This window comes from Coffea arabica, chromosome 11c (assembly GCF_036785885.1).
Source record: "Coffea arabica cultivar ET-39 chromosome 11c, Coffea Arabica ET-39 HiFi, whole genome shotgun sequence".
Lineage (NCBI taxonomy): Eukaryota > Viridiplantae > Streptophyta > Magnoliopsida > Gentianales > Rubiaceae > Coffea > Coffea arabica.
Genome location: NC_092330.1, coordinates 2,931,635 through 2,944,321, shown reverse-complemented (window position 1 = coordinate 2,944,321; position 12,687 = coordinate 2,931,635). Strand labels below are relative to the sequence as shown.

The 12,687-nt window shown below is 36.3% G+C and overlaps 1 protein-coding gene across 1 annotated transcript; it reads left to right on the top strand.

Moving 5' to 3' along the window:
* The first annotated feature begins 1,215 nt into the window (after nucleotides 1-1,215).
* On the top strand, nucleotides 1,216-2,825 carry LOC140016671 (uncharacterized). The gene is made up of 2 exons (XM_072070245.1): nucleotides 1,216-1,393; nucleotides 1,980-2,825. Exon 2 carries the CDS (start codon nucleotides 1,993-1,995, stop codon nucleotides 2,665-2,667), a length of 675 nt encoding a protein of 224 aa, XP_071926346.1. The 5' UTR covers nucleotides 1,216-1,393; nucleotides 1,980-1,992; the 3' UTR covers nucleotides 2,668-2,825.
* Nucleotides 2,826-12,687: the final 9,862 nt, after the last annotated feature.

Here is a 12,687-nt window from a genome sequence, read left to right as displayed (position 1 = left end):
CTGATTTGAACCAATAACCTTTGTACATTATATTTCCTATTTTAAATGAAAATACTACATTTGAGTTAAAATCTATTCTAATGTATCTTTTTACCTTCTTTTCCTAGTTTCCAAGCATGTACAAGTACTAAATGAACAGTCCAGATTATAATTAGGTTTTGCAAGGATGCAAAAGCCACAAAAAGGGTAAATATAAGACCCTATCCTAAGTCAGGAAATTGATTGGAAAAGCAATCATTTATAATTTCTAAACTCATCAATTATTATTAATTTAGGTTTAGCATTTTGGATATCTATGCTTCCTATTCAAAAATTCTTGAGTCAGTATCTGGGCCAAGGTGTTAAACCTTAAAGGTAAGATACTTACTTTATACAAGAATTTTTTAAAACTTTGAAGGTAAGATACTTACTTTTACTAAATAATTTGTTTAAAACCTTGTAGGTAAGTTACCTACCTACTAATAAAAATTTGATAAACACATAAACTGCCTTTGTGGAAATAAAAATATTTTGCTTATACATTTTTTTGGGGGAATTTATGCTCAATGATTGTTTTTTTTACTTAAAGTTCTTTGATTTACTTAAAGTTTGATTATTTGAAAACTTCGAATAGGTTATATTTCTATAGTTTATTAAAGGCATTGGTGATGTTGGGCTCAATATAAATGTCTTAAATGAAAAAAGGAAACATTTGAAGTATCAAAAACTAATTTACAAAATATTTGAAGAAAAGGCCATAGAAACTAGCTTCTCATAACATTTAAAATAACAAACAAAAAAAAAGTATCAAAGATTAGATGTAGACTATTTTTCATTACTATATTAAATTTTAAAAGAACATATATATAGTTATGAGTTCCAGTAATATTATTAAAAAAAGATATGACACATGTGTACTCTAAAACTAGTTTGACCCAAAATATAAAGGGTAAATTCCATTTTCACCCTAAAACTATACGTGTTTTCCCACTTCAATCTCTAAATTTCAAAATGGGACACTCCAAACTACTGAATCCGTCCTAATTAAGTAAAATCATTGGCAAAATCCACAAAACCGTCAAGGTTTTCGGAGCATGTAAAACATGCGCCGTTAGCGAGGCTAAATAAGTAATGAAAACTAAAATGGTTAGGACAGAAATGTAAATTTGCCCATGTATAAGGGCCAAAGAGATAAACCAAAACAACTTTGTTTATTCTTCACTTTGCATATTTCGATTTCAATAGAGAGAGAGTGAAGAAGTGAACAAACAATTGCCCAATTTCTACCATCAAATACCATGAACTAATTGTGATCATGATTTAGAGGTCAAGTATATTGTAGACATGGGAAGGAAGAGGGTTGATGGAGAAATGAAATCTCCAGTGAAGAACAAGAAGAGAAAGACCGAACCGGGTAAGAGAATGATTTTTTGAGTCATTGTTTTCTTGTTGATTATTGTAATAGTGTATTTGATAGTTGGTTTATTTGAATTGTTATTGTTGTCGGCTAGGGTTCGTAGGAGTCTTGTGGAATGAAAAAAGGGCAAGATTGAATTAGGTATTACTGACAAATTATGGTTGAGAAAATTGTATAATGTTGATTGTATGGGCCTGCAAATGATTTGGGGTGTTTTTCAAGTCAAAGTTTATGCTGTCCAAACCCCAATGCTCCATGTATTGAAGACATTGTGGTCCTTGATCTCCTATGAAAGGTGTAAAAATTTTAATTATTGAATTAAAAAATGGTAATAGGGGAATCTAGTCATAACCTTTCTTGTTGAAGAAACACCATCAAGGGACATTCACAAACTCTCCTAACAAATAGTATGTAGGGGGAAGGGTTGACTTTACAGATGGATGTAACCTGAAAATGTGGTGATTGCTAGTTCTAGACAAGTGTGGAGAGAGACTTGGGTGTAATAAAGAAGCTGGTTTTGCGTGGTATTATTTGCTGTCAAGGATGATATTGATGCTAACCTATTCTTTTACTTGTGTGATAGGGACTACGAGGTCATGGTGAACACATTACCACCACATAGGGTGGCAGAAGTGTTTCTTATAGTTGAAGGTGAAGGTTCTCCAAGGGGCTCATTCCCACAGGCTACTACACTCTCAAGTCAAGCTAAGGGAGACGAAGTTGTAGGGGATAGAGATAGTAATGTTATGATCATACAAGAGAGTGGCAATGGTGGTGAAGTGGAACAAGATAGAAGAGAAAATGTTGACATACAACCAGCAAATTTACATAGTAGTAAAGGGTGCAGTAGCAAAGGGCCTAAAGTAGCACCAAAAACTACAAATAAGCAAGGAAAACCTCGTGAAGTTGAACCAGAAAGTGAGAATTTTTATAGCAAAGCTGCTAAAGATGAACCAGAAAATGAAGACATGAATAGCAAAACTCCTGAAGCTGAATTTGTTGTAGAAGAGAAAGCTTATAGCAGGGGTGTTGGTTCAAAGGAACTAGAAGGTGTTGAAGGCTATGATGAGGCTTCAAATCCACAAGTCAGACAAAAGGATGAGTGTAAAAATTCTAATGAAGATGCAAAAAAGGCAGCCAACAATGAAGGTGCTAAAGGGGAAGCATCACGTGATAACGCTAGACCAGAAGAGGATGAAAATAGAGTCAATGTTGATGAGAAGTTGGCAGATTCAGACTATGAGGATGAGGGGGAGACAATGACTTATTAATTGAAGCCATGAGAATTGGACAAACTATTGGAGGGGAACTAGGTGCATATGAACCCGATCCTTCTCATTGCAATGAACAAAGAAAGAAGAAGCTAGGAAAGAAGAGAGACCCACCCAATGAAATTAACTGCTGTGATGGCCCTGATATGATTGATATTGATGACATGCAATCTGAATATGACTCGAATGGTTCACTTGAATTGAAAAGTCAAAAGTGAATTTGATGAAGATTGCTGTGCTAAGAAAAGGAGGCCTAAATTTCTAGTTTTCAATGAGAAACATGACATGAAGAAACCACAATTTGAAGTTGGTCAGAAGTTCACATCAGTTATTATATTTAGGTTGGCTATAAGAATCCAAGCAATTATGGATGGGAGAGATGCGTATTTCAAGAAAAATGATACATGGAGGATGAGGGTGAAATGCAAAAATTGTGATTGGCAGCGATTGGGGTCTAAAATGCAAGATGAGATTACCTTTCAAATAAAATACTTAGTGATGAGCACACTTGTGGAAGAGTGCTCCATAATAAAAACATGACATCTAGACTGACCAACAAACTATTTCTTGATGAGGTCAAGAAAGCATCATCTATGACAGTACATAAGTTGATGACCAAAGTGACTGAAGAGTTAAATGTGGATTTCAATCTTAAACAAAAGTATAGAGCACTTAGAAAAGTGAGAGGTGCCATTCAAGGGTCTCATGATAAGTAGTACACCATGTTGGAAGCTTTTTGCGGTGAACTGAAGAGAGCAAATCTAGGATCAGCTGTGTTTGTTGAGGCTAATATAGATGAAGAAGTTGTTTCTAGGTTTATAAGGCTGTATACATGTTTAGAGCCAATAAAAGGGGAACATGTGTGTAAATCTGTCTACACTGCAAGCAGTAGTAGGTCACATGAATGATTCAACTGGCATTGGCAATGTGTAGCTCTATGGGAATGGAAACGAAGCTGCAAAGTTAATGAATTTAAATCTTGGAAGCAAATAGTTGTGTTTTTAGGGATCTCTCACAAATGATGTTTTGTTGTTTTGTGAATTTTTACATAAATTGTTCACATTAAAATTTGGGGAGCTGGTCTTTTGGTGTAAGGTTAAACATGCCTTCTTCTTAAATGCTCAAATTTAATCCATTTTCAATTGCATCTATTGTCTCAAACACTTGGTGGTGTTGGAAATGTTTACAGGTTTATCATATACTCCCAAATGTACTTCAACAAGTTGGGACATTTTAGTCCCTCAACTATAGAAAAGGGATAGTTCAATCCCTATGCTTCATTGTAACTAGGGAATATGCGAATACCAATAAATAAAAAAAAAGATAAAATTAAATCAATCTCACAAATTTTAGGCGAACCAAAGCCTCCATTGTTCCTTGACTAGAGTGAAGAAACTAATTCATATTCGATGCAAAAAATCCATGTAAAGCTGAAGCAATAGTCGCGGCCATTATGCGGCAGGAGGAATCCACCACAGACCACAAGGAAAAGTCAAAAAGCAAAACTACAAGGAATCATTCAATTGCTCTTATTTGCCTCTGACATACGAGAGGTAACTACTACTAAGAAGCAAAGGAAGGAAAAGTCAAAGCTAAAAACAAAGTAGTGCTCAGTGTTTGCTACATATCAATCGTTTTTATTCCAATTGCTACTGTGCAGCATCCGCCGCCCAGACCCCAGCGAGGAAAAAAGAAAACTTCGGCCTCCCCTTTTTAATGCTGTCTTCGGGCCAATTACCAAGAAGGGTCGCAGTTTGATATTCCAAAAATGTCCCTGGATGCCTGCTACTTGAACTCTTTCTTGATAACTGCCAAATTGGCCTTGATTGTGATATTTTTGTTCTACTCCCTGAAATAAATGCAAATTACGAAAAGTGAGTAGAATCTAATAATTAATTCATATTAGGTCAGGTAATAAGAAAAATTAATAATAAAATAAATGATAAAATTGCAACCTATCAATTCCCCCCATACCTAAACCATGCTTGTCGTCAAGCATGAGAACAACAAACAAACACCAATATTTGATAGTGGCTATTGCTCTATCCAACAAATTGCCAAGATACTAAGAAAAAATAATAATCAAGCATCAATGGTCAAGTCCAAGAAACATCACTTCGGTTAGCTTCTAAACCACAAACTCCTCTAATTTCATGTTAACTAATATAAGAAAAAGGAATGACGCACAACATTTATCAGCAAATGGTCCAACTATTAACCAAAATCTCAACATTAAATTCATAAACCGGCAAACTGACTTTTATTACACACTAAGACAACTTTCACTTCTTCTTTTTTTTCATGTTTTTTTATTTTTCTATTTTTTTCTTTTCCCTTTTTTTTTCTCTTTTTTTTCGCTTTTCTCAATAGTAACAAAAGACTTAGTCGCTAGCCATTAGAGCCTTTTGACGCGAACTCCAACATTTGCTAGATGAAGGAGTCCGGTTACTCAACTCCTATCGCTATACGACCACGTACTCACAGGAATTACTATCTTTTGACGCGAGAATCAACACTTTTAGGTGCAGATCCCCGGTTACTCAGTAGTAAAGACTAGCGGAGTACAATCAACTCTTATTCACAGCTAATAACACAAAAACTCAATATAACTCGAAAACTTAAAGAAAATTTGCACCAGCTAGTCTCATTTTCAAACATGGAGAACTAAGATTAATAACCGGACCAATTTACATGAAAATGCCAACAATCATTCCCTATGCCTAGGAAAGTTAACCAAAAATTATAAGAGTAGAACAATCATCGATATTCACCAAAGAGATGTTTTTGGACTCAACTATATTAACTTGATACACTTTTATTATTAAAACTTGGCAATAGTAGAATTAGAGTCAACAATCCAACATCAAACTTTAGTATTCATTAAAAAAAAAGTAAACGAAGACTAGATAAATAACAAACTAGAAATAAAAGAAGGACATCTGAAAACTAAAAACTGGCATAGCTGTCCCTCCCCCCACACCTAGATCCTACATTGTCCTCAATGGAGGAAATAAAATAATTAAAGCGAAGAGGATAACGAAACTTCCCTCTCAGGTGGTTAAGGGGTATTTGGCAGCTACGGAGGGAAATCAACGTGGTGAAGATACGAGACCACGTTCTGAGACATACTTGCCCCTTGGCGGGCGATGTTCGTCATTCGCTCATCCACATTGTGAACATGTGCTTGTAAGTGGCGCCACTCACCATTTTCGCCAATTATCACCCTAAAAAATGAAAGACAGAATATCCAACAAAGATAGCAATCACAAATGCACATTCATATTCACTGGTGTTCCCCAACTCAACAATTAAAAGCAAACACGGGCCACCCAAGCCCAAATATGGTCAATAAAGCAACAGTTGCACTCCAAAATCAACAACCAGAAACTATTATCAATAATTAGGAACTAGCAAAGTCATGTCAATAAGCACAGGGACAACCCAATTCAGTCAGTCAACAAGCAAACTTGGGCCATCTATACTCTCAACAAATGCATTCTAAAATTTCAACAAATGTCCCTACCAGTCAAACCATAACAACTGCCCCAATAATATGCTAAATTCAGCAATAGAAGTTCAGAAAATTAGCAATAGCAACATCGACTAGTAGGCAATGTGTCTAGGTATTGGCTCAAGAAACATTCCACACAAATCCACACGTAGTCAATTGGCAGAAGAACCCCACAAAGCAATTGAATGGCACCAATATGAACAAGCAAGTCACTGTCACCGAAGACCCCAACAAGCAAACGAACTCCCAACAAGATAAATTAACATAACCAGTGCAGTAATGAACTCTCAAGTAACTTTGCGACAACACAAACAACAGAAGCCCAATTTTTGTGCAATTTAATCAAACAAGGCAGGCAGAGGCCGTCCCCGAAGCAATGAAATGAGCGAAGCGGATGTCCCTCAATAATGCACTTAACGGTGCAAATCAATGGAAAATGCAGTAGGATAGTACCTCCACTTTGTCAATTGGAATACTTCCACGTCGGCAGAATGGTGGTTGCAGCCAGGGAAAGGGAAAGAGATGGCTGCAGCTGGGCAAGGTGGTGAGAGGGCCGTCCGTGGGCTGCGGGCAGAGTGAGATGGTACCGGGCGACGTGCATCATCGCTGAAATGGTGAGGGGGGGCGGCGTAGAGAGCGAGGGGTGGCAGCTTACCACGGTGGCTGCTGGGGTTGTTGCGAAGAGGAGAGAGGACGTGCGAAGTGGTGGTGGAAAGCAGCGGCGGACACGCGAGCAGTGGCGGTGGTGGCGGGTGAAGGAGATAGCGGCGGGCATGAGGTGTGCTCAGCCGAAAGAGAAGAAGAAACAAGGGAGAAGAAAGAAAGAAAAGAGAAAGAAAAAAGAAGAAAGAAAGGAAAGAAAGAAAAAGAAAAGGAAAGAAAGGAAAAGAAAAGAAAACAGTATTTGTGTTTTTTTTCTTTCTTCTTTTTTTTCTTTTCTTTTTGTTTTTTTACGGAAAGACTCCCCTTTTTTTTTTCCTTCTTGTTACTTACTTGAAAATTTTGTTTTTTTTTGTGAATTTTTTTTTTACATATATCATCTTTTTTTTTATTATCTATTGACAAAATTTATTTCTGGAATTCAAAAGTAGAGATTAACAGAGTATCAATAATCGTTCTTGAGTTTTTTTTTTTAAATACTTACCTTTCCCGCGAATGTGACGTGGGCACGTGACGAAGGCATGGAATGAAGAGCTCTCCAGGTTACTTGACGCGGGCACGTCATGAGAGCAAGAGAGCTCTCTGACCATGAGCTCTTCATGGAACTTGACGCGGGCACGTCATGAGGACCGAAACCCTTTCTGACAATTCTGATCGCAAGCTTTCTATACGTTATGATGCGGGCGCGTCATGAGGGCAGGAACCCCTTCTGACGATTCTGATCATGAGCTCTCTATACATCATGACGCAGGCGCATCATGATAGAAGGACACCTACAATTCATCAAAAACAAAAATTGAATCCACAAATCAGTCAAATCCAAGGAAAAACATATTTAAACTAACAAACAAAAATGAACAAACAACTAAAAGGAATTGGGTTGCCTCCCAATGAGGGCCTTTTTTTAATGTTTTTGGCTAGACATTATCATATTTTGTTCATGGAAGATAAAATCTTGTGGCTCGTTTTAATGTTTCATCCTTTATATAGTCCTGATAACCCTCGTAAATAGAGTAATGTTTGAGCACATGAGTTACGGTCTTCCATGGATTAGTTGATGGCGCCAAATAATCAAGCAGTGATCTCCATTTTTCATCCACTCCTCTATCAAGAGCATTCAACGGTTCAAGATATTTGACCATAGTTACTCTTAACTCATTTCTACAATGAGATTCAAACGCTTCCGGTATAACAAAATCAGTCTCATTAACAGAAGTTATAGAGTAAGAGTCAGGGAAATATAGATTAAGGGATGGAGTGGGTGTCATCGCATTTAGTAATTGCTCACTGGATTCGTTCACTAGGGTAATTTGAAGTTGGAATCTCATGTCTTCCACTTCAACTTCCTTTTCAACTGCATCTTTGGATCCTCCTTCTTGAGACTCTTGCAGTTCCATATCACTTGTCAGAATAATTGCACTCTCACCTTCCTTAGAGTCATTGATGGTCTGTGAGGGCAATTCTGACATGAATGACGATTGTTGAGACTCTTGCTATTGAAAACTCATTGGTCCCTTTTCACAATTAACGTTGGAGTTATCCCACCATCCTTGATCATACTGGTTTGAATAAGGATTATACCACGTTTGAGATCGAGGTGAAGAATCTCCAAATTTTCTTTTGAGATAGTCACTCAGGTAGTCTTGATATTCGGGGCACATACCGGTTGAATGATCCTTGACATAACAAATTTCACAGGTTACAGCAGCCATTCTTTCTCTAAAAGAGTTTAGTGCCTCAGAATATGCAAACTTAGAAAAAAAAACAAGCCTTATTGCCTTCCCTGGAAGCAAAATCCAGTATATCACCAAAATACGGAGTGTTAAAAGCTATAAAATATATAAAAAAAATAAGAGAAAAATAAATAAAAAAATAAAAATAAGATGAACTCAAAAAGAAACAAATAACTAGCGCCAGTCCCTGGCAACGGCGTCAAAAATTGACAGGTTGTCAGCTTGTGCAATAATAAAAACCTGTTCAAACTAAAAGTAATTTCTGTAGATAGCGGTGAGCATGGTCGAATCCACAGGGATTGGGAGTAATTATTTCTTTTCAATTTCATAGTGACAAGGGGGTGTTTTTGTGCAGAAGGTGACAATCAAAGAAATTCAACTAAAATCTAAGAAGCTACTAAAAATTAGATAACAAATTACTAAAATCAAATGGGTGATAATTAAGGATCTAGCCAAAAAATAACTTCAACAATGGTGCACTTAATCGATCATCGATGCAAAGCTAATTCCAATTATTCACTAATAAATAGGTTATAACTGCCAAACAAGCGATGACAGTCAACCCCTCCTTACTGTGTCGGTGATTAAGGTACGCCCGTTAACCACTGCTCTAATTGAGGAATAATCCTAGGTACGTCCATAAGATTTAATTCCCCAATTCCCTTACGTATTAGAGGAGCCCTATTCTAACCAAATAACACACTACCAGGGTTATTTTAGGTTAGCCTGCGTATTCCCCTGACACAAACCCAATCATGCCAGTTATCACTCTTTTGAGACAATTAAACAATTACGGATTTAACGTCCCAATTGACAATAGATTATCAAATTAACTAATTATCCGGATCCAAGACAATCAATTAATTAAACAATCATAAGCACTGTAACTAGGGAATATGCGAATACCAATAAATAAAAGAAAAAGATAAAATTAAATCGATCTCACAAATTTTAGGCGAACCAAAGCCTCTATTGTTCCTTGACTAGAGTGAAGAAACTAATTCATATTCGATGCAAAAAATCCATGTAAAGCTGAAGCAGTAGTCGCGGCCATCATGCGGCAGGAGGAATCCACCACAGATCACAAGGAAAAGTCAAAAGCAAAAAAAACTACAAGGAATCATTCAATTGCTCTTATTTGCCTCTAACATACGAGAGGTAACTACTACTAAGAAGCAAAGGAAGGAAAAGTCAAAGCTAAAAACAAAGTAGTGCTCAGTGTTTGCTACATATCAATCGTTCCTATTCCAATTGCTACTGTGTGGCATCCGCCGCCCAGCCCCCCAGCGAGGAAAAAAGAAGACTTCGGCCTCCCCTTTTTAATGCTGTCTTCGGGCCAATTACCAAGAAGGGCAGTTTGATATTCCAAAAATGTCCCTAGATGCCTGCTACTTGAACTCTTTCTTGATAACTGCCAAATTGGCCTTGATTGTGATATTTTTGTTCTACTCCCTGAAATAAATGTAAATTACGAAAAGTGAGTAGAATCTAATAATTAATTCACATTAGGTCAGGTAATAGGAAAAATTAATAATAAAATAAATGATAAAATTGCAACCTATCACATATATTTTGAAATTGAAAAAAATCATCTAGAGATATATGAAATTGTCAATTTGGTATTGAAGGCACTATATAATACACTGTAATACATCCTTACAGTGACATTACACGTCATTTTGCATAGGGATGTAATCAAGTCGAGTCAAAATTGAGTATAAAAACTAACAAATAAAAAATTAAATAATACTGAAAATAAAAACTAAAATTAAATAACAAGTAATATTTGATTAGACTTGATTAGACATTTAAACAAACATTTTAAATCTAAAACTCGATTCGATTTACTACTTGAACAAGATCAAAATGAGCCAAGTCATCAAGCTTGAGTCGAAATTTTCACAAGTCAAGCATCCAGCTACTAACTTGCACCCATAATTCTACTGCTCAAACCAAAATGAAAATAATATGAAAAAAGGGCATGAAACATTCATCAGTATAATGTAGTTAGAATAATATATTGACCCAAGTCAAACCTTATTATAGGATTTCAATAAACTTGAGCTAATTAATAAAAGGGTCTACCTAACAGGTTAATTAATACAAAAAAGGGAAAAAAATTAAGGAAAGAGAAAGAGCCAATTAAAGAAAAAAAAATCTGCTGTTGATAAATGAACTCCAATTTGTTGACTATTAGTTATCAAATCTTGCTCTAGAATTTGGTTTGATTTTGTAGTCCACAGAATATCGTACCATTACATATCTAGAATAGTAATAATTAATAAAATAAAAGCATATTTATATATTTTGGTCACCTTAGCCATTTTAATTTTTAAACAATGGTAATTTTGATATTTTTTAAGGTTTTGCTACTAATGATCATTTCCTTCGCTTAATCAAATATGCTGAATTGCCAAATACTTCTTTTTCTTTGGAATATTTTGAGTTTGAGTGCATAATCACAGCCTGAGGCCCAATCTAATCTTGGCCTTCTTAACATTGTGTTGTTGGATGAGTTAAAAGCGTTGGCTGTGAGCGCAATTCATAAGCGCGCTTTCTTCTTTGATGGCAATCAGAAGAAAAGGAAAGTTTCCAAAACCTGTGTTCCTAAACGAATTGATTTCGACTTTTCCACTAAAATTCAAATCAAATCCATGTCCTAACCAGATCTAGATTCTGCAACTCCTATATAAGGATCAGAGTTCATAACGTGAGCTTCATATTATTCATACTAGGGTATCATTTTTGAAAAAATCTCTCCAACAAAAATGCAGCAACAGCATTTCTATTCATCTGCTCTTCATCAGCATTATCATCACTACCAAACTTATCCGCAAAGGAAACATGGGAATTTACACCGAACACTGTGCTTTCCTCCCCCTGCCTGATTAGACTCCTTTTTACCCTGTTCCGTCAGTTTATGGCTTCCCAGTTTATCCTCAATTCATTCAGCTAGGCTATGATTCTCGAGATTTTTTTTCTTCCTAGCCCTCTGCAATACGACTACGGTCATCCTGCTGAACCGATGTACTATGATCAGAATAATAATTACTATCTTAATCAAGAACAGAACCTCCAATGGCCCCGGAACCATCTTCAAGAATTTGATCAGGAACCAGACATCCTTTCCCATTTCGGCTTTGCACCAGAAGATGAGACTGTCATACTTGATTTGGATGCAAAGGAGAGCTAGCCACTTGGAAACCAACTTCAATAATCTGATCAAGGCCGAGATAACCTCTCCCAGTTGACCTTTACCCTAGACAGTGAGACTGCCATACTTGATTTGGATGCAGGGGAGAACTATCCACTAGAGAACCAGCTTCAAGAATCTAAAATGCACTTGCGATTGAGCTCGAGCTTTGCACCAGATGATACTCCACTACGTGCATTGGATTTGGAGTTCATCAATGAGGAAGGATATCTTGCCAGCATCAGGACTTTGATTCCTACTGATGACCTAATCATTGAGTTCCTACTACAATTGGTCCCAGAAGACAGGATTAATAAAAATAGTGGTTTGCCAGAAGCAATCATCTCAGAGCACCTGAAAATCAGAAATTATCAAACACTTGTGGATCAAGAACCTGAAATTTGTGTAGTTTGCCAGTGCGAGTACGAGAATGGGGAGACAATTGGAACTCTAGAATGCAGGCATGAGTACCCTGCCGACTGCATCAAAAGGTGGTTAATGAAGAAGAATGTTTGCCTTTTTTGCACACGTGAAGGAATTCAACAGAAAAGCTAATTGAGAATTTAAGAGCAGTTCTATTTCTTAGAGTCTGGAAGGCTCTTCTTTGATTTCTAGATTCTTTTTGTATTATTCTTTATTTTGTTTGGATTTGTGACATAAGTTAGGAAAGCCATGAACTTTCTTTGTTTAACTACTGTTATTGATCTATATTTGAGTTGCACAGAAATTCTTGAATTTTGTTCTTGAATTTGCAAAGTAATCCTTCTATGTGATACGCTTTAACTTTTAAAATAGAGTTTAAGGTTTTGCAATTGCAAATTTTTAAGGAATTTTTTTGGATTTGTCGTCTGAAGAAGTTGCCTCTCAAATATCATCTTAAAATAGAGTTTAAGGTTCTATAATTGCAAATTTAAGGAACTTCT